Source organism: Dioscorea cayenensis, chromosome 19 (assembly GCF_009730915.1).
Source record: "Dioscorea cayenensis subsp. rotundata cultivar TDr96_F1 chromosome 19, TDr96_F1_v2_PseudoChromosome.rev07_lg8_w22 25.fasta, whole genome shotgun sequence".
Lineage (NCBI taxonomy): Eukaryota > Viridiplantae > Streptophyta > Magnoliopsida > Dioscoreales > Dioscoreaceae > Dioscorea > Dioscorea cayenensis.
Window position 1 is genome coordinate 5,630,720 of NC_052489.1, and position 26,760 is coordinate 5,657,479.

The 26,760-nt window shown below is 35.7% G+C and overlaps 1 protein-coding gene across 1 annotated transcript; it reads left to right on the forward strand.

Annotated features, from left to right (window-relative positions):
- Window positions 1-16,125: 16,125 nt before the first annotated feature.
- On the forward strand, window positions 16,126-16,968 carry LOC120283997. Its single transcript, XM_039290824.1, has one exon. The coding sequence runs from the start codon at window positions 16,126-16,128 to the stop codon at window positions 16,966-16,968; it is 843 nt and encodes a 280-aa protein (XP_039146758.1).
- Window positions 16,969-26,760: the final 9,792 nt, after the last annotated feature.

Genomic DNA, 26,760 nt, shown 5'->3' on the forward strand with positions numbered 1-26,760 from the left:
CCATGTTTTTCAACCCCCCAAAGCATGTAACGGATGTCAACGGAGTGATTTTCAAATTTTATGGATGAAAATGCCCTTGCATGGGGAGTCGTGACTGCAGCCATTTCGGCGATATGAGAGGAAGTGGGGGGGTTTTCCGTAGGATAACCCCAAGAGACGAATTTACTGGAGCCTTTTAGTTATTTTTTCTCAACTAGCGTCTTCAGTTTTTTCATTTCCGAAGCTGTCTCTGAAGTTGTCTCTGTAATTGTAGCTTTTCCCTTTTCACCGGTATCTCGAAGGAGAAGTCTCGCACAAGTAGTTGGCATTTCATCAGTTTGCAATATAAGGTATTGAGTATGGTTTTATGGTTTCGGTTTCGTTTTGTGCTCCTGTTTTTGTTGGAAGATATTGAAGTCTGCAGGGGATTTCTCGCCTTGGGTTTTGTTAGTATGCAGGGCAATTTCTCGGCTAGGGTTTTTGTGTTATTTTGCTCTTTCGTCTGTATACACTATCGAAATAGTTTTTTTCGATTGTTATGATTTGTGTAATATTTATAATGTACATTTCCCCTTTCATTTGATATGGTTGCAGTTTTACAAATGAGGTTTACGTTTAAGAAATGAGATATTACAGTTTAAATTTTGTTGTCTCTGTTTAAGTATTGTTGTCTCTGTTTAATGAACGAGTTCTCTGTTTAACCATTGATATCTCTGTTTAAGAACTGAAGGTTACCGTTTAAAATCTTATATTTCCGCTTAAACATTTGTCAATACTGCATGTTGAATGTGTTGTTATTGTCGCAGGCTTGTGACTATAGCGGTCAACCTAGTTAATGGGCGATGCTATTTGACACCGGTAGTGGAGACCTTAGCTGAATTAAAAGATAACATGACCCCTCGACACTGGAAGATCATCCGAAGGACACCGTTTGCAGCATTCACTGAGCTGGAAGCTATATACCAAGAGAGGGCTCTTCTTGATTCTCTACTACAAAGGTACGATGGCCGCAACAATAAATTCAGGATCGGGGAAAGCCTGCTGAGTTTCAGGCCTCAGAATGTGGCCCTCGTTCTTGGTCTGCGTTGCGATGGTGACGCAGTCGTGTTTCAGAAGAAGAAAACCCGCTCAGCGTTCGAAGGGAGGTATTTATCAAAAACCTACGAGAGACACAGAGACTCCATCAAGAGCACTCTTGCGCAACTTGTTCGACAGAGGGGGGAAGAAGATAATTTTGTCAAACTCCTGATGGTGTACCTCATGGGTACAGTCATCTTCCCAAATACATCATGCTCGGTTCCGAACTGGATCATTGATTATGTCGATGATCTACCCACCATGGGGCGATACGCATGGGCGCAGGCGACGCACAAGTGGCTGATGGAGGACATTCCACAAGCAGCCGCTCGAGTGTAAGATAGATGCGCCGGGAAGAAGACCAACACAGGATATATTAAGGGTAGGGATGGCAACGGGTCGGGTCGGGTGCGGGTATTACCATACCCGATACCCCACTAATATACCCGAACCCGAACCCGAACCCGACGGGTTTTAAAAACCCAAACCCACACCCGCACCCGACGGGTAATCGGGTACCCGCGGGTATACCCGCCCCCCGCCCCAATATTAAAAAAATTAATAAAAAATATATTATTTTTATAAAAAAAATAACTTAAAAGTAATTATAATTTTTTATAAAATAAAATAAAATAAAATAAAATAATTATATAATTACAAGACCAAACAAAGAGGAAAAATAAAAAACCCTAAATTGTGAAGTTGTAGAACATATTAGTATATATATATGTATATATACATATATATATATTATATAAATATTTTAGTAATTTTAATTTCGGGTCGGGTACGGGTTCGGGTACGGGTCGGGTATTAGAATTCCCATACCCGCACCCGCACCCGTTTCATACAAGTCGGGTTTTACCTGAACCCGACCCGAAACCCGGTCAAATCGGGTTTTATCCGTCAAACTCGGGTCGGGTCGGGTCGGGTTGGGTCGGGTATGGGTATTATTGTCATCCCTAATTAAGGGGTGCTCGGTCGCGCTTAACGTATGGTTTTACGAGCTGACCGGAACGGGAAAGAAAGTCCGTTTCGGCAAAATCCCAAGGATGCTGTGCTACGGTGAAAGTAGTTACCGGAAGCAAGCGACGGTAGAAACCAGCTTGTCATCGCTCGAAGGAAAAGAGGTAATAAATCATGGACAATGTTTAACAGAAGTATTTAATGTTTAAATATTTTATTTAGCGTTTAACTTTATTATTTACAGTTTAAAATTTATTCATAAAGGTTTAAATATTTTGTTCTCTGTTTAAATATATTCTATACTGTTTAATATATAAAAACTTTGTTTAAATATAGTTGTTATAGTTTAAACTGAATGATTTCGCTGAAATTGTTTGGTTTATATATATTAGTTTCCTGAGCTGGTTCCGGCAAGTGCTGAAGAAGAAATATTTGTTGGGGTCAACCGACGGATGGATGCTATTGCTCCGGAACCACTTGCTCGAAGGCAGGATGAGAGGGCAGCCTCTATCGTGCGCGCTCAACGCCGTTCTCCTACTTCAACTCTTATGCAGGCGTGCCAGATATTGATGACCGAGTTTCCTTGGCTTGTCGCTCGTGTTGAGGCACTGGAAGGACGTTCACAACCAACTACGCCGTCCCTCCAAAGAAATGAACCACCCGGGACGGACGAGCCGTCGAAATTTGACGACGACGACATCATCGGGGTGGCCATTCCAAGACGGCCACATTCGAATAGACTTGCGAAAAAGAGGAGAATAATACTGCCTCTGTCTCCACCGCCGGCGGACGATGAAACAATAGCAACACCATCGGCGGCTGATGATGTTACTGAGTCTGTCGCCGTAGATGACATGGCCATGACGGTGGAGGACATCGTAGATGATGTGGCCGTTGCCGCGGTTGAGAAGATCGTTTAATCCCTTGTTAACGAAATCCCCGACCCGGTGGAACCGGCTGCCGAGATTGCGGCATCAAAGATGGACACAATCCCTGAAGAACAAGAACAAGCTAAGGGTGTGTCTCCCGTTGATGTTGTTGCCGTGGCCACGCTGAGAAGATCGTTGAATCTGTTGCCGTGGCCATGGCCGACAGTACCGCATCGAAGCAGGACACAATCTCACAACAAAAAGAAGCATGTAAGGATGTGTCTGCGGTTGATGTTGTCGTCGTCGTCCTCGCATCGAAGCCAGACACAATCCAACAACAACAACAACCATGTAAGGATGTGTCTGCGGTTGATGCTGTCGCCGTCCCCGCATCGAAGGAAGATGCTGCTGGTTCTGAACACCGTCAAGGCTCAACGACAGTGCCCCATGAAGACCCCGACCGAGCAACGAGGGAGATGATCAAGGCCAATCAAAATTGGGACAAGACGGCTCGGCAAGTCTTCGTTCCGAAGAAGAAAAAATGGGTTGGCCAATCGCGTCTTAACAAATACGAGCAGGAGTTGATGAGGATCTTCCTTAACTGCCGTATGAACAGGTAAGCTTAAAGTTTTCATGATAGTGTTTAAAGTTTTTATGATAGTGTTTAACTTTTTTGTGATAGTGTTTAAATGTTTATATGTTATCATTTAATTTATCTACTTAATGTTTAATTATTTATAATATCATTTGAACATTGATAATATCATTTAAATATTTAGAATATGGTCTAATTATATCTGTTATCGTTTAATCTCAGCACTGTTGAGTGGAAGAATGACGCTGTCAGCACCACACGGGACAAATTATACACTCTGCTTGAGGGTAAGGAGATGGTCACAGATGATGTGATGGACGCTTTTGTATGCATAATACAAAAGTCGCTGAGCAAAGTGCCATATCCCTACAAGAAGCGTGCCTCCATCACAAGACCGCTGGCGCTGTTTATGTCAAAGCAGGATGACGCACATGAAACAACTATGGCTATGATCGGAGATGCTGTGCGCAGCTTACATGAAGTTCAAATTGTCATCCTCCCGATAATAATGAATGGCCACTTCCATATCGTCGTCCTTGACAATGACAAACAAGAATACAGGCATTATTATTCATGCACGGGGTACGAAAAAGATGCGCTGGACATGGTAAGTTCTTTAATTATGTCCGATTGATAGTGTTTGTTATTTAATCGGTATCTTAATCTCAACTTGCATATCTCAACAGCGGAATCTATTCGACACGGTTGTCGATATGCAGTTTGGCGAGTCGGCGACCGCAAAGTACCCACTCGTTTACGACATGGAAACCCTACGACAAAAACAAAGAAGCGTCGATTGCGCCGTCTATGTCATGCAGTTTATCGAGCAATTAATTTGGGGTGAGAAGCTACGGCTACCGCAGACAGACGTTGCTTACCTGAGATTAAAGTATGTTACCCGCATACTTAAGGAGGGGAGGGCAACCAGCGTCCATGAGAAAGGGGGGTCGTCCGAAGCGGGTTAAATTTTGTTTTCGCAGAACAGGACTTGTATATGTTAATGTCAATTTTGTTTTCCAATGTAAACCAGGACAAATTCAATTCATTGTTTTCATTTTCGAAGAACCTGACTCGTATATGTCAATGTAAATTTTGTTTGTTTTCAATTGTAAAGCATGTTAAATTCCATTCAGTTTCATTTCATTGTTTAATTTACAGTGTCATTGTTTACATTTCAGTTTAATTGTTTAACTTTACCATCTATCGTTGAAATATCAGTTTCAAACATTTAAAATTACAGTTTCTCTGTTTAACATAACACTGTCTCTGTTTAAATAACTGATAACACTGTAAAGAATAAGAGTTTAAATATGAAAAATTTCCAGTTAATTCAGATTATTTCTCTTTAGAAGTCAGCTATTTACAATGCCTAGTCGGCGATAGTTTCATTACAAGATCTACGATTGTGACCGGATCCATGGCAGCGGCTGTAATGTAACTCGCGGACATCAAACGCTTGCGACTCGATCCTCTTTCGTCTAGGACGCCCAGGCTGCCTTCTCATCACAAGCGGTCGCAAACGAAGCTCACGATTTCCGTCTGAAGACCTGTCATCGTTGGGCATGGGGAATATAGCTTCCTTATACGCCAGTTTGTAATTGTCGACGGTGAAGTAGTCGCTAATAAATCGATGAACGTTGGTGTCTGTTTGCATTACAAGGGATACCATAAACTTGCCACTTTCGACATGAACAAGTTCTGATGGCAAGATCTACTGAGTTGCTGCACTGGTCGATCACTTCGTAACGATCATCGACACAATGACCAACACGAAGATTTCGGCTATCCTCAACAATTATCTCTACCTTCGAATGTATGTCTGGGCATAAGTAGGTCTCCCATTTGTTCGCTTGCTCACGCCGGTTACATAACATGCGCATCAACTTGAACCTGGCAAATAAGGTTAAACAAAAACAGTGATGGTTAAATAATTCGTAAACATGTTTAAACATTATTGTAAATAGTTAAACGAAAGGATTAATATTTCAAGTCAGACAAGTCTAATTAAACAAAGATGGAAAATTTTTAAAGGGTAACACTAAATGTTAAGTGTAAATCAACATTCGCAGACCTTATGGAGTCAACCATTTTCGTCACCGGTAAATGACGAGCTTCTTTGATCCAAGCATTGAACGACTCCGCAACATTTGAATATATCTCACCCCAACGATCACCTCTGAACAGATAATTCGACCAATGTGCCATATCCGATTTATTAATCAACTAGTGATGAGCTTCGGGTGATGTGACCTGCAGTTCATTCACGGTATCATCGAAATCTTTGGCCGTGGATGCCCACGCAATGCGGAAACATATAGACCAGCACTCCTCCCTCAATGCCTTCCCAAGTCTGACATTGGCTTTCATAAAATTGGCCTCCAAATATCGAAGACAGTATGCATATGGCGAAGAAGGGAAGACTCTCGCAATTGCGTTCACAAGGCCCTTGGACCTGTCCGACACGAAGGTAATTATCTCATGATAATCTCCTTCCTCGTATAAAGCATCGCCTAACTTAGATATGAACCAAGTCCAATTGGCATCGGTCTCGTTATCGACTATACCGAAGGCGACGTGGAATAAACCATTGTTTCCATCTTTCCCTGTGGCACCCAGTAGTGTACCCCGATATTTTCCAAGGAGGAGGGTACCATCGAGAAATAGCAGCGGCCTGCAAGCCTTCTTGAATCCCATAATACACGTGCTGAAAGAAAAGAATGCACGTTTAAAACGATCACCGTCTTTTTCCACGATCGTAACGCTGCCGGGATTTGTCTCAGCGACCTTATCCACATACCAAAGCAAACAGTCATAGCTGGAGATGTCACTGCCGTCGAGGACCACCCGGGCATGCTCTTTCCCCAACCAAGCCTGCTTGTATGGTATGTGCACACCATGTTCCCGCAACATGTCTTTCTGAATGTCGATGGCCTTGTACAAGGGCCGGTCCTTGAGCTTCTGAATCACTCGTGCGCTTACCCATTTTTTGGACGCTTTCGGATGTGACGCCGAACCTATGCCACCACTGCAAGTGTGTGACATGTCGATTATCTTCATTCTGAAAATATTTTTATTATACTCTTTTGATGCATGATGGCGCCAACGATAACCATCGGCAGCGCATTCCACAGTCACCCGATGTTTTTCGTTCTTTATGAATTTGAAGTCAAAATTCCGTTTGATTGCATGATTTCGAAGTACGTCCTTGAAATGTTCAACACCGTCAAAACGTTGTCCAATATCCAACGACAGCACTTTAGAATGATCTGACGAGGAAGGAAGACATCCCACACCGTCAGGGTCACCATAGGGTTGAATGGGAGCACTCGCAGAATCTGAATTCCTGCCAACACTTCAGTCAAATGAAAAGATCAACATGTTAAGCGAAGAATATAATGTTTAAGTGATAATGCCAATATTTAAACGTTAAATTAAATACTTAAGCAGTTACCAAATAACGTAAACGATTAGTACAAGATGTTAACCAGTGACTGACATATTTAAACAATAATGAACCCATACAACTGGATCAAATAAAAGAGAAGGAACTTACAACGAGTAAAACTCGTTTTCATTAGGATTCGGCAATGGCACATTATCTGTCTCGACAACAAGATCAACTACAGCGCATTTGAAGATGGAGTGCACGTGACACATCCGCTGGAAGTCAACATCGTTTTCTATTGGACAAACCATTTTATATCCATCTGGTGTGATAAACTTCACCCTAACAAGGGAAACTTCGAGACCCCATCGCTCACATATCTCAGCTAACACCAACTCCCAAGAAGTCTGAGCCATGAACATTAGCACTCTTCCCTCCCCGTTGAATCTAGCAATACCACAAAAATTCTCCATAATATATCGGCCGAAAACCAAATCGTACAAACCAAATGAAATGAAGAACAAAAAGAAGACAAAGAAGAAGAAGAAGATGTAAACAACAAACAACAGTCAGATAGGCAAACAAAAAAAGTGCACAGTTGTATGCATAGAGATTAGACTAGACGTGATGTGATTGGGCGGTATTTTTCCCTCCATCCCAAGGGCAAAAATGGAAATATATGTCACTGTCGCGATGAAGACATATTGTCATCGCTCGAATGAAAGTTCTCACCTCAACATGAGTCTCTGTTTAAACGTCAAGCTTTTTATGTTTAAACAGATACATATAGTGTTTAAAATAACCGTTACCTGTTTAACTAAAGTCTATATCATGTAAATAATATGTAAACCGTTTATATATAGTGATTTAACTATTTTAAAATATATGTTATTGTTTAAATTGAATGCTTTCAACGACATCGCATTGAAGATGGGTACCTCGTGGGTCACTGTTTAAACATTTTTATGTATTTGCTTAAACACCGTTGTCATTGTTTAAAGAGTAAATCGATTATTGTTTAACTTTTTTTGTATTGTTTACAATGCCGTTCTTTTGTTTCTCAAATTGTTTTTTTACTATGTATCTATTTAAATTTCACAAGTTATCACAAGGAGACACTCAAATAGGTTTGTTTGTTTAAAATATTTAAACGTTTACAATGGAGAATCTGATTAAATATCATAAGTTCACATTCAAATAAGCTTGTTTCATTTAAAATAAAACATTTACAACATTTACAACATTTACAACGACTTCTCGGACCTTGGACACTCGCGACTCGACCCTCGTAGAATGAAACAAGTGTCTGTACATTCGAATGCTCACGGCGGTTGCATAACATGTGCATCAACTTGAACCTGGACAATGTAGAACAAAACACATTAAAAAAGGTTAAGCAAACACATTCATGAAAACATCTATTAATCAATGTGTCATGGTCTGACTTAAGCAAAGATCCTGATAGTTAAACACAGAAAGTAATATTTGTACACTGACATAAGGTTCTTAAATGGTAACAAAAAGTCTCAAGTGATAAATATCAACTCCTTCTTAAAGGATGTTTCCTGATCTCCCTCCTCTAGAGAATCCTCCGCAATCACGCAATAAGCGAAAACTTTCTTTTCTTACCCAAGTCGAAATGCCCGCTTAATTGCTTGCCCGTCATCCACCGTTGGAGAATCCTCTGCATTCAGGCAATTATGCGAGAATTTTGACTTGGGCAAGAAAAGATAGTTTAACTTGTTGCATGATTACGGCTGATTGATTCTCAAGATGAGAAGGATCACGAGACATCCTTCCAGATAGAGTTGATCTTCGAATTTTCGTCTGACTCCAACGAATATCATACACAGGAAACAGATGAGGAGGAGGAAGAGGAGGATGATGAGGACGACGAGGAGTGGTTGTCCATGGCAAGGGTTCTTCCTTGTCATTTATGGTGTGAAGTCCACAAGCAGGTTGACGCTTCATATCCAAGAAAAAAGTGAAACGCACAGTGGACCGAGATTGACTGATGACAACGAACGGATGTTCGGATATTTATGTTACCATGCACAAGAATTAATGCCGTCATTAATTCTTATGAACGGGATACCATAACCTTGCCACCTGCCACCTGCCAACACTTCAGTTCAAACGAAAAATATCAATATTTTACGCAGAGACTTTGAGAATTTACACGTTAATATGAATAGTTAAACAAGTAAAGATAAAGTTAAACGGAGATGACAATTATTAAACATATTGGTAATATATTTAAACAGATAATAGCAAATAGTTAAACAATATTTAAAATATACAAATAGATAACCATAAACGAGAAGAACTTTACAACGAAATGAACTCGTTTTCAGTATGTCTCGACAATGGCACATGCTCTGTCTCGACAAGAAAATCGACTACAGCTCATTTGAAGATGGAGTGCACTTGACCAATCCGATGGAAATCAACTTCATTTTCTGTTGGAAAAACCGATTTATATATTTCAGGTATGATAAACTTTACCCAGACTACCACAAATGAGCTGCCATAATAAACACCCGTAGAATGGTCAAACTGATAGCAATGAAGAGATTCTTACCGTATTACGAAACCGGCAGAACTGAAGTCGAACAAACCAAATGAGGAGAAATGAGGAGAAGAACAAGATATAATGTAACTTCTAGGCATTGTCTATCAGAAACCAAGCAGAAAACCCTTGAAAAGGTTGGACATGATGTGATTTGGCGCTTTTTTTCCCACCATTTTCAAGGGCAAAAATGGGATTTCACAACATGGACCCATTTGAAGTGAACGGTAGGGGGTAAAATGGAAGTTAAACACTAACGGAAGGGCTGTCCGGGGTGTGTAAAAGTAGGAGGGGGTTTTTGGGAAGTTTTGAAAATTACGAGGGGTGAACAGTAATTTTCCCTAAAATATATATAGGGAAAATAAATAAATAAATTTGATATTTAAATATATATTTGGTGAATTTATGTTTAGTAATATTGTTATTTAAATTTTTATATGTAGATAATAGTATTACTAGAAAATAAAAATTCTACACAATAAACAATCAAATGTTTCAAGAATAAGAGGACTCATTATAATAATTTTGTTAGTGCAAAAGCACTTTAATTGGCATAATTTGACCCCAAGTCAAAGTGACTTGGCAAGGAGTCTTGGATTGGAGGCAAATATCTTGGAGATCTTGGTGGAGCTATTTTCGGTATATGTTACAACTTGAAGGCAAGATCACATCAAGACCATAGTTAGAGAGGTTTGATTTGGAGAATAAATATGGATGGAGCTTAATTGAAGAAATACATATCAATGGTATGATTAAAGGCTATTGAAGGTATGATTTGAAGAACCTTAATGAGAATGATTGAAGTTTATTAAGTGTATGATTGGAGATATGCCTATTGTTGGTATGATTGCATAATTGATTACAGATCTATTCTTGGGAAGATTTGAAGGCCAAACTTGGGTAAAGTGAAGATCAAGTTTGGATAGTTTCATGAAGACACACAAAGTCGTGCGCCCTTTGCGAGGAGACTGCGTGGTGAGGAATTGAGGAGATAAGCTAGTTGCCTATAGTCAGGATCGGGAGATCTGGCTGCATCGACTCAGACTAAGTATGACCGGGAGGTTGATGGGTCTTGAGGCATTTCGTAATGAAACCATAACTTAGTCAAGTCAGTAGCCAAGACCATGTTGCAAGTTGAGTTTCAACAGGAGTTGCAACAGCTAATTTTGAAAGGTTCTAAAGTTAGTAGCCACGGAGATTTTAAAAGAGGTATGGGCTATTTTTGGGACATTGAGGTATCTATATAAGCTATCTTGCTCTGAGGTTGGGTGTGACACTTGAGTAAGAGATTGTGAGGACACTAGACAATCTAGAGAAGGTAGTGATCTTTATTTATTAATGTGAGTGATAATGTGTTTGTACTCATGTACTTTCACCTCTTTTAGTGGATTATTTATCTCTGGGCTTGACTCCCCAGAAGTAGGTAAGTAGATGCCGAACTAGGTTACCAATTTCGTGTGTCTCATTTTTTGTTTGGTTTGTGTGAGTTTTCTAAGAGTGTTTGAGTGTTCTCTAAACCACAAACCACACCAGCGAAACTAACAAGTGATATCAAAGTGGGGTCGCTGTGTCCGCTTTGGTTTTAAAGTCAACGAGGTCCTAGTAAGTTTTATTAATGGCTAGAAGGGAAGGAGCCTCCGTCACACGACTACCATTGATTAGTGGATCCAATTATCCATATTGGAAGACACATATGAAGGTTTTCATCAAATCAATTGATGAGAGTGCATAGATAGCCATGGAAGAAGGTTGGTCTTCTCTAATTCAAGTTGATGAAGATAAAAATGAGACCCTGAAGAAAAGAAGTAACTAGAATGTCGAAGATATATGTAAAGCTAATGCCAATGAGAAGGCTCAATGCAATCTTTAGAGAGGTTGATGAAAACCAGTTTAAATATGTTGCAACTTGCGAGTGCGCCAAAGAAGCTTGGGAGATTCTTCAAACTATCCATGAAGATACAAACTTGGTAAGAACCTCTAAACTTCAAATGCTGACAACTATGTTCGAGAATCTCAGGATGGGAGAAGATGAGACGATAGCCATATTCAAAACCAAGTTGATGGACATTACAAATCAAGCTTTTCAACTCAGTAAGAAGTACTCAAATAAAAAGCTAATACGGAAGACACTTAGATCTCTTCCAAGAAGGTTTGATGGAAAAGTTTCCGCAATAGAAGAGGCAAGAGATATCACAACCATGAGACTTGACGAGTTGATGGGGTCTTTACAAGCATATGAGATGAATCTCAATCCTGAAAGAAAAATGGAAGATTTGGCTTTGAAGGTAGAAGCAACTAGGCCGAAGGAGTTACAATAGGCTGTTGTAACTGAAGATGAATACGAAGGAGAGTGAAATTGTTTTGCTGTCAAAAAAGCTGTACAACATGATAAAAAAACACAAGACAGAAGACAAGAAATTTTATAGGAAAGATCATCTTAGTGAAGAAAAGAAAGAAGCTGAAGATCATCAAAAGAAGATCAAGTGTAGAGAATGCGGTGGCTTTGGATATTATCAAGCCGAGTGTGCTAACACTCTTAAGAAGAAAGGAAACATGGGTGGCTCAAGGCTTATAAAGGCCTAAAGCCCAAGCATAAAACTGACCCTAATTAGTTAATAAAAAAATTATTAAAAAAAATATTGAAGCTACATTTTTTTGAACTAGATTTGTTTGTTGGGATAAGAAGAGAATGAATTATGTATTGAAGCTACATTTATTTTTTGTGGAAATAGATTTGTTGTTGGGAGAAAAACATAATTAATTATACATTAAAGTAAAAAAAAAATTAAGAACTTAATTTATTAGTTTTTATTTTGAAAAAGCTAGTTAATGGAATATTTGAAATTGGTGCAGTATTAAATAAAAAGGTTTAAATATTAATTAATTATACAACAAATAATTATTATGATTTCAAGGATAATATTTTAAAAATTTTAAAAATTTAAAGTTAATAATGAGGCCACAAATTAAATTTTAAAGTTATTATTTACCCAGTACATAGTTATTATTATAACCATAGTGATAAGATTTTAAAAACTATATTGATTTAAACTTAGATGATGTCCCCAATTTTCGGGGGCCTAAAGCGGTTGCTTAATTGGCTTTACCCTTGAGCCGCCCCTGAAAGAAAAGTTACTCAATGCCAGATGGAGTGATGATTTAGATGGTAGCATGGAGGAAGAAGATGAAGAAAATCTGAGCAACCATCATACCTCTTTCCTAGCTGTGATGAATGGAGTAGTAGACTTTAACAAATCTAAGCCTGTTGCAGAATATGTTGCAATATCAGTTACAACTTCTGATGAAGCTGATAGTGAGTATGATGAGGTAACTAAAAAAGATCTTTTCATGGATTATAAACTCATGATGACCAAATTTAATGAGATGATCTTGCAAAACAACGCTTGGAAGAAGAGTTAGGTGAATGCAAAGGAAAGTTGAACTATGCTGAGAAGATTTTAGATTCTATGAACAAAGGTAAAGCCAAACTTGATGAATTCCTATTAGTCGGAAGACCAAGTAAAGCCTGACAAGGTATTGGGTATGTTGGTAAAACTTCAAGTGTCAAGACAAAAAAATTGAGGAATTATTTTTTTCAAGTCAACTGCTCAACAAAAAGACAAGCAAGTCAAAGCTAGGGAAGAGCACAAAAGAGAAGTGCCTACATGCTTTCATTGTGGAGAGACTGCCCACATAAGACCCAAGTGCAACAAATTGAAACAAGATTTGAAGAGTGGAAGAGTGGTTGGACATGAACAGATAATCATCAAAAGGAAAGTCAGAGAAAAGACTATTGTGATCAAGAAGCTGTGGATCCAAAAGATGAAGTGCATAGAAAAGATGTAGAGTGCTCCAGTTTAGATTAGAAGATGGCAGAAATGATGAAGAATCAGAGGATTGCAACACCATGTTACAACTAGCAATATATTGATAGAGGACATGGTAAGTCAACAAGTAAAACACCTCAATGGGTAAAAATCTCTTGATATCTTTTGAAGATTTAAAAAAAAGAATTTTAAAAATAGAGAGGGAAATTTTTTTTTGAGAAGTTTTTTTTTTTAAAACATGAAAGGTTGCCAAGGAAGTTGTAACTAATTATAGATAGGGGCGGCTCATTAAAAACCCTAAATTCTAATTTATTCCCAAATTTTTTTAAAAGGAAGGAGTCTCTCTTAGAAGAAATTGCTATCTCTCTCAAAGAAGGACAAATTCAAGAAAAATATGAGAACCAAAACGATTGCCCACCTTGCTTGTATGACCCCAGAAAAGATTGCGACTGAGGTTGAAGAGGAAGAAAAGCTGGAAAAAACCAACACTGGTGGAAGCCCGTCAGTAGGAGAATAACCTGAAGATCTTTCAAAAGCAATCATTTCTTACTCTGCTCCTCAAGATGCTAGTACATCTTATAAAGCAGAAGTTGAAGCAGGTACATCTTCAAAGGGTGTATCCACAGGCATTGATGCCCTAAATGATCTTCTCAGATGGGTGCGAAAGTCATTTATAGGTGCTTACATTGATCAAAGGTCTGAGGAAGATGAAAAGGTTGTTCCAACAGCAGAAGCAATGGAAGTGAGTTTAGATGATAAACAAGCTGTAGGAAAAGATGTACCAAAGGATCACAGAGAATAATCCGCTCCAATTGATGTTGAAAAAGCTCTTGAGAGTTAAGAGAGTTCATTTAGGGGGCGTTTGGTTGGATGTAATTCTAAATGCAGTGGATTTCTAATTACAATGTAATTAGAAATACTTGGTTTTCAAAATACAGTGCAATCAAATCTTGTGTTTGGTTAGATGTAACTGAAATTACTGTATTATAAAATTTTATGTTTGTTTGAAAGGATTTGTAAATCTGTAATTGGAAAATGCATGTGTATGTGTGTATATATGCATATATGTATATATGTATATGAGTATATATATGTATAAATATACATATATATATATATGTGTGTGTGTATATATACATATATGTATATGAGTATATATATATTTGTATAAGTACATGTATATGTGTGTGTATATATGTATATAGATATATATCGGTATAAGTACATGTATATGTATATACATATACATATATAAGTATATATATAGCTGTATAAGTATATGTATATACATATACATATATGTATACAAGTATATGCATATGTATAAATATATGTATACATATATGTATGTGCATATATACATATACATATATGGATATATATGTATATGTGTAAAAATATGTATATGAGTATATATATATATGTATGTGTATATATACGTATATGAATACATATGTATGTATATATGTATGTATGTATAAGTATATGTATATATACATATATGTATATGAGTATGTATATGTATATGTGTAAAAGTACCTGTATATGTTTATATAAATATATAAATGTATATGTATGTGTACATGTATGTGTATGTATGCATGTATTTATATATATACATTGGTTTTCAACTCACAGGATTTGGTTTTACGCCCAATTTGGGCGTAAAACCAAATACACCAAAAAAGCTATTGTGATGTAATCTCAATTACATCAAGATTTGCAAATACACTCAAACAAACAATGAATTTCATAAAGTAAAGTATTTGATTTTACATGTAAAACCAAATACACCCAAACAAACACACCCTTAGAGGTATTTCCACATGATGTGAAGAAAAGGCTGCTGCCATATTAAGTGAAGTTCTGTGAGATATTTATAGACATGCAGATGTATTTAAAGAATCAAGACATGTCGTAACACCAGTTATAACACTTGCTGCAACATCAGACAGTTCACATAGCTCTGATAATATTCCTCTCCAAAATTGTCTTTCCAAGATTATTGGAAAAGGCAAGGTTGTCAGACCCCGCCCGGGCAATGACCCAGCTAAGCCCAAGGGTCAGGGGTCAATGGGTTCGACCGGATCGAACCGAGGTTGAACCGGGGTCAACAATAAAATATAAAAAAAATATTATAATAATTAATAATTAACAAATATAATATTAAAACTATAATTATAATATAAAAAACTACTCAAATTTGATATTTAAATTGATAAATGACCTTATATACAGTAGTGTTTTCTAATTATGTCATTTAGTTTTATATTTTTTTAAATATTTACAAATTTAATATATTAATATATAATTATCGAACTTCTCTCGGCATTATTTATTTATTTGTTTGTGTATTGGTTGATTTTGTTAAAATAAATAAGAAATTTAATTTACTACATTCTTATATCTCAATTGAGTTTTTATTTTTATTTTGTTTTAAATTTTGTTATATTTTTTATTTAATTAGAATACTTTATTTTTATATTTTATAATAAAATTACACTCATTTATTGTTTTATTTTCTTAATAAATTTAAATTTTAGAAAGTATATACATAACATATTAATAGATTTTATTTTAAAATGTTAATTTTTGTTGGTATGTTTATGATATATATATATATTGTAATTCTATTTATTGATTATAAATTATAAATTAATATTAATAAATATACACGATTTTGTGGTTTTTAATGAAAAAATAATAATAAATTATTAAATATTGTAAAAAAAAATTTAAACATTATGACTAGATTGACCCGGCCGGGTCAACCGGTTCCCGGTTGAACCGCCAGGGTCACCGAGTTAACACCGGGTTTTTTCATACCCGGTTCAATGGGGTAAACCCGAGCCGGCCACATGGCCGGTTCCCGGTTTTTCCGGTTGAACCGGCTAGGCCGATCCGGGTCTGACAACCTTGGGAAAAGGAAGACAGTGTCTGAAAATATTTCCCAGAAGAAGAAGGCTACAAAGAAGTCCAAGAGAAAGTCTTTCTCTGATCCGAAAGTTGAAGTTTCCCTAAGGCCAAAAATAAAAAAGACTAAAGCTGTAAAACAGGGGGAGAGAAAGTCATCAACCTCTGGAAAGGGCAAAAATAAGATAGAAAGTCAAGCTTCTAAACTCAGAGATGAAGATAAATTTCCTAATAAGGCTTCCAAGAAAATGTTCAAGACAATTGATGGTAGAGGAGTTATTGCTGAAAGAGTGATTGATGAAGTAGCTTTTAAGAAGTATGGGTTGTCTGAATTGCTCAAAGGAAGAAGCCTATACAAGTCAGCAACTTTTGCTCAAAGCTATAGTTTGTCTCTAGTTCATGAGTTCTACAGTAAAGGGATCTCCAAAGTATACATTCTAGGAAAGTGGATTCCTTTCACTCCAACCAGTCTGAACAGATTTCTGGATTTTAAATCTGAAGTGAAAGGAAACTATGAAGAAGGGCTTGAGCTGAATGAGGATGTTTTAAAAGAAATCGTAGGAAGAAGAACTGAGTCATGGGAAGTAGAATTAAGACTGTCAGCCTCCTTACTCACAGCTAAGTATAATGTGTTGTTTAGATTTGGTATTCTCAACTGGCTACCCACTCCACATAATTCAAGCATATTGAAGGAGTTGGCACTTTTACGGTTTGCTGTTGTGATTGGGAAGAAGTTTAATCTGGGAAGACTAATCTTCCAGAACATTGTGAAAGAGCTGATTGTATAAGCTCCTCAACATCACTTGGGTATCCTGCTCTGTTATCGCAGTATCTGTTGCAACATGGGGTATAACCCATGAAGGAAGAATCAATCACAACAGTAGAGAAGCTAAAGATTTCTCAAAAACTGTTTACCCCAGGTAAGAAAATTAATTTACCTGTAGGAAGAATGTCACCACCACCACCAATAGTCGAAGATGCTAAAAAGGCATGTTTGTTGGTCGAAGAAGAATTTGAAAAGCTTTTGAAGGAGCAAATTAAAGACTTGGAGAGAAGGTAAGCTCACTTTCTGCAGAATTATTCATCATTGCTAGGCAGAAGCAGAAGAATCTATCTCACCTCGAAGCTCTTGAGAAATAGGCAGGAGGAGTTGATAGCCACGAGTCACGAAGACAGGGGGAGCTGATGACCAAGAGCCTTGAAGATAGGGGGAGTTGTAGAAGCAGTTATAACAAGACTTACAACAACCAGTGAAGACTTTGGCATCAATTTTGTTACAAAGGGGGAGAAACTTGCTACACCAGACTGTTTATCTGTTTTTTCTTTATCATTTTTAGACTTATTGTTCTTTTGGACAAATTTTATGTTCGTCAGTTCCTTATGCTTAATCGTGTTTGTCTCACTAGTTGTAGTATGTAAAATGTTTCAGTACTCTATAAGCAACTAAGAAGATGTACTTATGTAAGTCCTGTTTTATGTACTCCAATTAATGTTGTAACTTTAAGTTGTAACAGTATTAGTCTAGTCTGTATCTCAGTTAATATTGTAACTGGAAGTTGTAACAGGAGTCACTATGAGAGGAGAAGCAGTTGTGTCAAATTATGTCAAAAGGGGAGATTGTTAGTGTAAAAGCACTTTAATTGGCATAATTTGACACCAAGTCAAGGTGACGTGGAAAGGCAAGATCATATCAAGACTATATTTAGAGAGATTTGATTGGAGACTAAATATGGATGGAGCTTAACTAAAGAAATACCTATCAATGGTATGATTGAAGGCTTATTGAAGGTATGATTTAAAGAACCTTGATGAGTATGATTGAAGATTATTAAGGGTATGCTTGGAGACATGCCTATTGTTCGTATGATTGCAAAATTGCTTGAAGACCTATTCTTGGGAAGATTTAAAGGCCAAACTTGGGTAAATTGAAGATCAAGTTTGGATAGTTTCATGAAGACGCACAAAGCCATGCGCCCCTTGCGAGGGGACTGCATAGTGAGGAATTGAGAAGGTAGACTAGTTGTCGGTTGTTGGGATCTGGAGACCTGGCTGCATCGACTTGGACTAAGCATGACCGGGAGGTTGATGGGTTTTGAGGTCACTTCGCAATAAAACCATAACTTAGTCAAGTCAGCAATCAAGTCAGAATTTTGAAAGGTTCTAAAGTTAGTAGCCGCAGAAATTCTAAAAGAGGTATGGGCTATCTTTGGGGCGTTGAGGCATCTTTATAAGCTGCCTTGCTCTGAGATTGGGTGTGACACTTGAGTAAGAGATTGTGCGAACACTAGACAAGTTAGAGAGGGTAGTGATCTTTATTTGTGAGTGTGAGTGACAATGTGTTTGTACTCATGTATTTTCACCTTTTTTTAGTGGATTATTTATCTCCAAGCTTGGCCCCCAGACGTAAGCGAGTGGACGCCGAACTAGGTTACCAATTTTGTGTCTCCTTTTTTGTTTGGTTTGTGTGAGTTTTCTATGAGTGTTTGAGTGTTCTCTAAACCACAAACCACACCGGCGGAACTAAACATTTTTATTTATTTTAATTTGTTATTATCTCCTATGTGGATCATGAATTTTCTTTTCTTTTTCTTTTTTAATATATTCCAATGAGTTTAGTATGGAGAGAAAAGAATGCTACATGTATGTTTCCAGATCCAAAATTTTCTTTCCATTTTTATTCTAATACATGAGCATGGGTGGAGTTCTATTATGATTATGTAAATTTATTTTAATATTACTGGAGTTATATATTATAATTGTTGTTCTAGTTATTATATTTTTCAACCAGAGATAAGATAACACTATTCCACAATTCATCACTATGGCAGTTAATGGCGGAAATGTGGTACTAGAGGGATCTTCAACCCCTTGGCGCTGGTAAAGTCGCCCTTTGCGATGTTTATATGAGAAGTTTTGTAGAGTTTGTTTAATAGAAAAGCCCCTTTGGGGGAAAAATCAATTTGAGGTGGCTTGTAAGTAGAAGAGATCGGAGACGCACCCTCGTCATGAGGAGATCGGAGACACAGATCATTGCAACCGGAGAAGAAGACTGGCGGCGGCTATCTCATTTAATAAAACCAAACCCTAGAGCCTTCCATTTAATCTAGACCATCCATCATTGTTTACATGAAATTGATGGTTGATAGGACCTTTCAATCTTGACCATTCATCTTTAATATTTAAATAAAATCAATTGTTTATAGAACCTTTCAATCTGGATCATTCATTAGTAATGTTTAAATAAAATCAATGGTTGATAGAACATTTCAATCTGAACAAGTCATCATTAATTTGTATTGAAATTAACAATTGAAATGAACATTAGATTTATGTTAGTTTTGAAGATAAATCTCAACCATTTATTCAAAACTCAAGCCTTTTAATGAGAAGCTTGAAAGAAAGTTCAAAAACCCCCAAATCTCAGTATGCAGCTTCCCCCTTTTAAGGGTTGTTTGGTTGGCAGTAAGTTAAATTATATATAAGTGGACTTATGGTATAAGTGAAAATCCTGTATTTCTCAAGGTTGTCAGATCCGACCAAGTCCAGGGATCAGGGGTCAATGGGTTCAACCGGGTCGAACCGGGGTCAATAATAAAATATTAAAAATTTTATAATAATAATGAATAATGATAAAAAAACAATATAACTTATATTTTAATAATTAAAAAACACAATTAATTAATATGAGATTTAAAATTTAAATTATATATATTTTTTATTTTAAAAATATCTAAAAGATAATTTTAATATTTAAAATTTTAGTTTTATTATATACTATCATTTATCATTGGTTTTTAAAAAATATAAAACATTTAAAAAAAATACATCTCTTTTAGGGTTACATTGAAATTCACAAAAAACATAAATAATAAAAATAATAACATTTCGTCTCTTAGCCGCCAGCTTTCCCTAAGTTTCTCTCTCTCAGCCGCCCCTCTCTTTGGTCTTCTCCACTTCCTCTCTCTCAGCCCCTCTCTCTTCTCCCTGGCTTCCTCTCTCTCTCACACAACCACCCTCTTTGAGTCTCTCTTGTCTTCTCCTTGCCTGTTTTTTTGTTTTTTTTTCCTTAAAAATTGTTTTTTCCAGCCCGTTAACCGGCCGGGTTCACCGGTTTCCGGGTCAACCGGCAGGATCACCCGACTTTTGGCCGGTTTTCTTCACAGGCGAGTTAATAGGTATGACTGGATCGGCCTCATAGCCGGTTCCCGGTTTTTCCAGTTGAACCGGCCGGGTCGGTCAGGGTTTAACAACCTGGGTATTTCTACTTACATCATTGTTGTTTAGTTTGATGTAAGTAACAATGCTGTATTTACTTTTCATGTGTTTGGTTTGATGTAATGTGAAAGGTATGATCACCATGTTTCTGGTATGGTGAGATTACCTCCATTAGTTTTTATTACTAATTATTTAATAATTGTCATACAAACTAATTTTAGTTAAAATAATTAATTAACTTAAATACATTATTTATTTGATGTAAAAATATTAATAATTATTTATTTAAAAAAATTAGCATTATATTTAATTAACAAATAATATTTTTTTACCTAAACTTACATTACAAAATATTTAAATCAAAATATAAGACCATTGCTTGTGTTTGAGAGGTCTCGAGTTCGAAACCTCTCAAGCATAATGTAAAAAAATAAATAATAAAAAGGCTTTTGTCACCAATTTGTCAAATATATATATATATATATATATTTAAGACCATTACAATTCATTCGAATATAGCATTCAACATTAATATTAACCACATTTTTTTGTATACGGCAACACCTAACACACATCCAAAACATAAGAACATTAAAAATCCATAAAAAAAAAATATTGTTTAAAATTACATCATCTAAAATCCATCAAAGTAAAAAAAATAGAACATACCAAACAATGTAATAAAAGACAATACAATGTTTGTCTCACCAACAAAATAAAATACAACATGACACCCATCCATACAACAAATAAAAACACAACATGGTACTTGTCTCATGAACAACAAAATAAAAAACAACATGATATAATACTTGTCTCAACAACAAACTAAAATACAACAATACATTTGTGCAAACAATAAAATAAAATACAATATAACTTGTCCAAATGACAAAATACAATGCCACATGATATTGTCTAAACAACAAACAAAGCATAATACGATATTTGTCCAATTTAAATAAAGTCATCCATTAAAGTCATGCTCGGTAATCATCCCTCCAACGATCAAGAAAGTCATCCATCCAAATGCACCAAAGAGAATGGGTTTTATTCATAAATCCATTTGCTAAAGGGAGATTTTGGAGCAAATAGCTATATATTGGTCCAAGGTTGTATTCACTATAGTAAGCACTCAATGTCAGGATTTCATCAAGCAATTCTTTACTAATAAATTTGTTCTTGTTCGCCTCTAATGCATTTGCAATTCTTCCTAGTTCAAACTTTACATATCGTATGATTTTCTTCATCCGGGTTAGCATGCTTCACTCGTTTTTTTTACCTTTTTTGGCTATGGAAGTGGCGGTTATAGGTGTGCCATTAAGAGGAGTTTCACTTGGTGCAAAGTCATCAAAATCATCAAATCCTTGGGGTTGGTTACCAAGATCAATTACCAGTGATGTTAGTGGTTGATCAATGCGTGCATCTAGGGTCCTAGAGCTTTGAGCACCCGTTCTTGCAAAAGACCCCGTTGCTTGATCATTTTCACATACAATAGCCATTTCATCATAATCTTGTATTGGTTTATTGATATAAATCTCCTCTCCAGGGTGCGCCTGTATAATAAATATTACATTCTACAATTAGGGTTAATGTGCAAAATGTAATATGAACTATTAATTGTTAATCACAACTTATGACTTACTTGTATGTTTATTTTGTATTCCACATGTCATTCATGATTGCTTCTCGTATTGCTAATCATTCTCTTGTTTCTTCACAGACTTGGGATTGTGTTCTTATTTTTCACGCACATTTGGATTAGGTTCCGACTCTTGAAGGTTTGGTACGTACATGTCACTACCTCCTTGTAGAATATAATTATGTAGAATGCAACATGTGATCACAAATATATATTTGTATTTCAAAAGGAAAAATGGCCTAGACGTCAAGATCTTGAAACAATTTTTCAACGCTCCAAAGGCTTGTTCCACCGACATACGCAAAGAAGAATGTCTATAGTTAAACAATTCTTTGCTATTTGATGGAGAATATGCACTACATTCTTTAAGATGGTATTAGACACCACGAAAAAGTGATATAAAACCAAGTCATGTGGAATACCCGGCATCAACAAGGTAATATTTCCCTATAACAAAAAAGTTACAAGTTATTACATAATTGTAATAGGTTAAATATTTTAATTTTTATAGAATGGTATGATATCTTTAGGCACTATAAGCCCGTCTTCTCTTTCAAAGGCATTCCGAAGGACAAATGCATCATGAACTGAGCCCTCCCAACTGGCTAGCACATATGTAAATCATAATTCAAAATTAAATGTAGCTAATACATTTTGAGTGGCATAAGGTTTTATCCCCCGAAAATGTGCCACAATATCATTAGGAACAAAGGCATGAATATGTGTGCCATCAAGTGCTCCAATACAATCCTAATTGGTAACAAAAAATTAGTAGGTGTAGCAATTCTTTTGTCCAATGTAATTATAATTAATTGTATTTTTTTTTTTACCTTAAAATATGGCATGAATCTTGAATCTTGTGCTCTAGTAGCTATGTTAGGTGGTACGATTAACTCACTATGAAGTTCTCTAATAGCATGCAACACATGGTGGAAATATCGGCTAACAGTTTCTCCCGATCGTAAAAAATCCATTCCAACGACTCTATTTCTCACATTATGTCCAACAACGTGAAGGAACACTGCCATTTGCTCTTCAACATTTACATGTAAAGTGCTAGATAATAATCCTTTCATTTTTAATATATCACATAGTCCAAAAAATGATGCTCGTCTCATTCTTAGCATTGATATACTAGCCGCATTAGAGCTATCTATAATTCTTGAAATATAATTTGTGGATTGTTCATCTCTATTGTAGTAAGGCTCCCATGGCAAATTAAGTCTTCTTCCTCCATACCACGTTAAAACTAAAATATTAACAAACACAGCGGAGGCAACTGTAGCATATTTATCTTGAAAATTTGTATCCATCTATAAATCATGTTGTGGTAGTCAATATGTAAGACAAGTAAAAATAAATAAATAAATAACGTATAAAAATATCAGAGAAACAAAGAAGTAAAAGATGTAATGATCACGTAATTCATTATCAATGTCAATTAAATGTTAAAAACACAGTATGGTTTACCATGCATATCAATTGTTAATAATATCAAAGTTTTCTTATGTATTTCATGTCACTACCTACTTGCAGGTTCCAAAAGCAGGGGAAAATAGTTTGATGATGTTCTCAAAGCAACGTGTTGAGCTAATATTTGATTGTATGCCTCAATGTATCGTGTTGAGCTAACAAGGATGTCATGTAGTGTAATAATGTTTGACTTGTCATCATGTGTGACTCATTCACAATGTCAATTGCTTTACATCCGCCATATATATAGTTGGTTTCCACTAATTTTGGCTTTGAACAGGCCCACATCCATTATATATATATATAATAAGCCCCACATAACTATCATGGTTGAATTAAGGAAACAATGATAACTGAACCTAAAATGGTTAAATAAAACAATGGTTGAATTTAGGAAACAATGGTTAAATAAAACAATCCTATCAAAACAAAATTGAAATACCTAAAATGCTTATATTTGTCTTCTTTGCTTAAGCTTTTTGAAATCTATGCAACCTTCAATGGATTGTATTAAACTGAAAGAAAACAATGAACTTATATCATCTGAAGATATAAAAAAATGATGCTTCTTTGAATGAAAATCCAAAGCTTGAGGTATATGACTTTATTTTGGTGAATTGACAGCTAATGGGAAGAAATAACAAGAACTTATTCATTTCAAATTGCTTTTAATTGCAGATAAACAAACACACTTTTTTAGTTTTATTTGTCCTTTTATAACTCAATATTTTTTTCTGAAACAAAATTGTTGGCTTCTTTGCAGATCAAGCTTTCGAAAAAATAAAGCTTGAAAGAAATGGTCAACTTCATCAATGAAAAGGTCAACATCGAAGACCAACATGGTCCTTTGACTATTGATTAGGTAAAGAAAGATGAGCTTTGAGAAAAAAATGTGAAACCTATGAAATTCATAAGAAACAACCTGAGTTGAGTCATAGTTTTTGTTGCTCATCATAGAAACTATAGATATAGTTCAAATTATCTCACAAAGTTAGAGACAAGGCTTTAAACTTGTGCCAGTTTTCGTCACATGTGATGCTTTACCATGTTGTATTTTATATCAAGTTATTGTGAATTGTATACTCATTGTGATTTTATTTAAATAAGAAAGGGAGTATATTGAAAGTCATCATTTTGCCGCAAATTGGAGTTAACTTTAGATTGAAATTTCTGATAACTATCTGTTTTCCATGGTCTTCAAAGACAATAAAAGCAAACCAATTGTTTTTTTTAAAAAAAATTTGATGTATCAGCATGTCTTAAAGATTTATGTTAACCATTTAGTACAAGCTACACATGGTATGTGAACAAGTGAATTTAATCTATCCAAAAAGCTAACATGAGCGACTCATGCTTTTTGAATCTATGCAACCTTCAGTGGATTCTATTAAACAGAAAGAAAAATAGTGAACTTATATCATCTGTCTATACATGGATATGCTGAAAATTTTCATTGAAGATTAAAAAAACCTAAAAAAAAAATGCACATTTTGCTGGTTTGCAATTTAAACAAAACAAAAGCTACAGTTAGATTGGTAAGTAACTAAACCTTGTCAAACGTGTCAAAAATAAAAACATTTACACATCAACTCTAAATGTCACTCATTTCTTTTCTAAATCATAAGACTTAAAAACTTTATTCTTCAACATTTTATTCATTTACCCTTTTTTTTAGTCGTTGCAAATGTTTCTCAACAAGTTCATAAAAAGATAAAATTGTTCCAATCTCTTTCTATATGATAAGTTTACTCTTACACTGAAATAAGGAATAGATTGGAATCTGCAAGGCTTAATTGACTAAATTCAGGATCTAGGATAAAACTGAAGTCACACATCAACATTCAAAGGAATACTATCTCTGTGCTTGAATTCATCTTGCAATGAATGGAAAGCAAGAAAAGAGAAGGCAAAAAAGTTGATCCCCAAATGTATAATTATTTTACAAAAAGTCGATGGAGAGAGAGTGAGAGAAAGGGAGATCCCGTCGAAGTTTGCAGGCTTCACTAATAGATAGATAGATAGATAGAGAGAGAGAGAGAGAGAGAGAGAGAAATCTATCCACCTTCTCGTCACCGGTAGTGGAGGGTGTCGCCTGTGCTGGACAATATCACCTGATGGTGAGGTTTGAAGGTGGAAATTGCTTGCTTTTAGAGTATTCCAATGGGAGTGGTGATGTTACTTCAAACAAAGTTACAATATTTCAACTCATAACAACTTTTGCTGTGAGTTAAAATACTGTAAAATGAGGGTCTAGTGTAAAAAGCTTTATAGGTAAAAGTTACTTTTACATCAAACCAAACACCAAAAAACAACTTTCACATGTAAAACTTTTTACATCACACCTACTTACATCTACTTCTAAACAAACAGCCCCTTAGTCACATGCCTTGCAAGTCCGACCCTAGCACTGACGACAGCTCTAGTTCAAGTGTGCATAAATAGTTGATTAAAAATTATATTATCATAGTATTTTACATTAGAAATAGTTGTTTTTGTTGGATGAAAATTATTTTTAGACTTGGTCAACTTCATCAATGAAAAGGTCAACATCGAAGACCAACATGGTCCTTTGACTATTGATTAGGTAAAGAAAGATGAGCTTTGAGAAAAAAATGTGAAACCTATGAAATTCATAAGAAACAACCTGAGTTGAGTCATAGTTTTTGTTGCTCATCATAGAAACTATAGATATAGTTCAAATTATCTCACAAAGTTAGAGACAAGGCTTTAAACTTGTGCCAGTTTTCGTCACATGTGATGCTTTACCATGTTGTATTTTATATCAAGTTATTGTGAATTGTATACTCATTGTGATTTTATTTAAATAAGAAAGGGAGTATATTGAAAGTCATCATTTTGCGCAAATTGGAGTTAACTTTAGATTGAAATTTCGATAACTATCTGCTTTTTCCATGGTCTTCAAAGACAATAAAAAGCAAAACCAATTGTTTTTTTAAAAAAATTTGATGTATCAGCATGTCTTAAAGATTTATGTTAACCATTTAGTACAAGCTACACATGGTATGTGAACAAGTGAATTTAATCTATCCAAAAAGCTAACATGAGCGACTCATGCTTTTTTTGAATCTATGCAACCTTCAGTGGATTCTATTAAAGCGAGAAAGAAAAAAATAGTGAACTTATATCATCTGTCTATACATGGATATGCTGAAAATTTTCATTGAAGATTAAAAAAACCTAAAAAAAAAAATGCACATTTTGCTGGTTTGCAATTTAAACAAAACAAAAG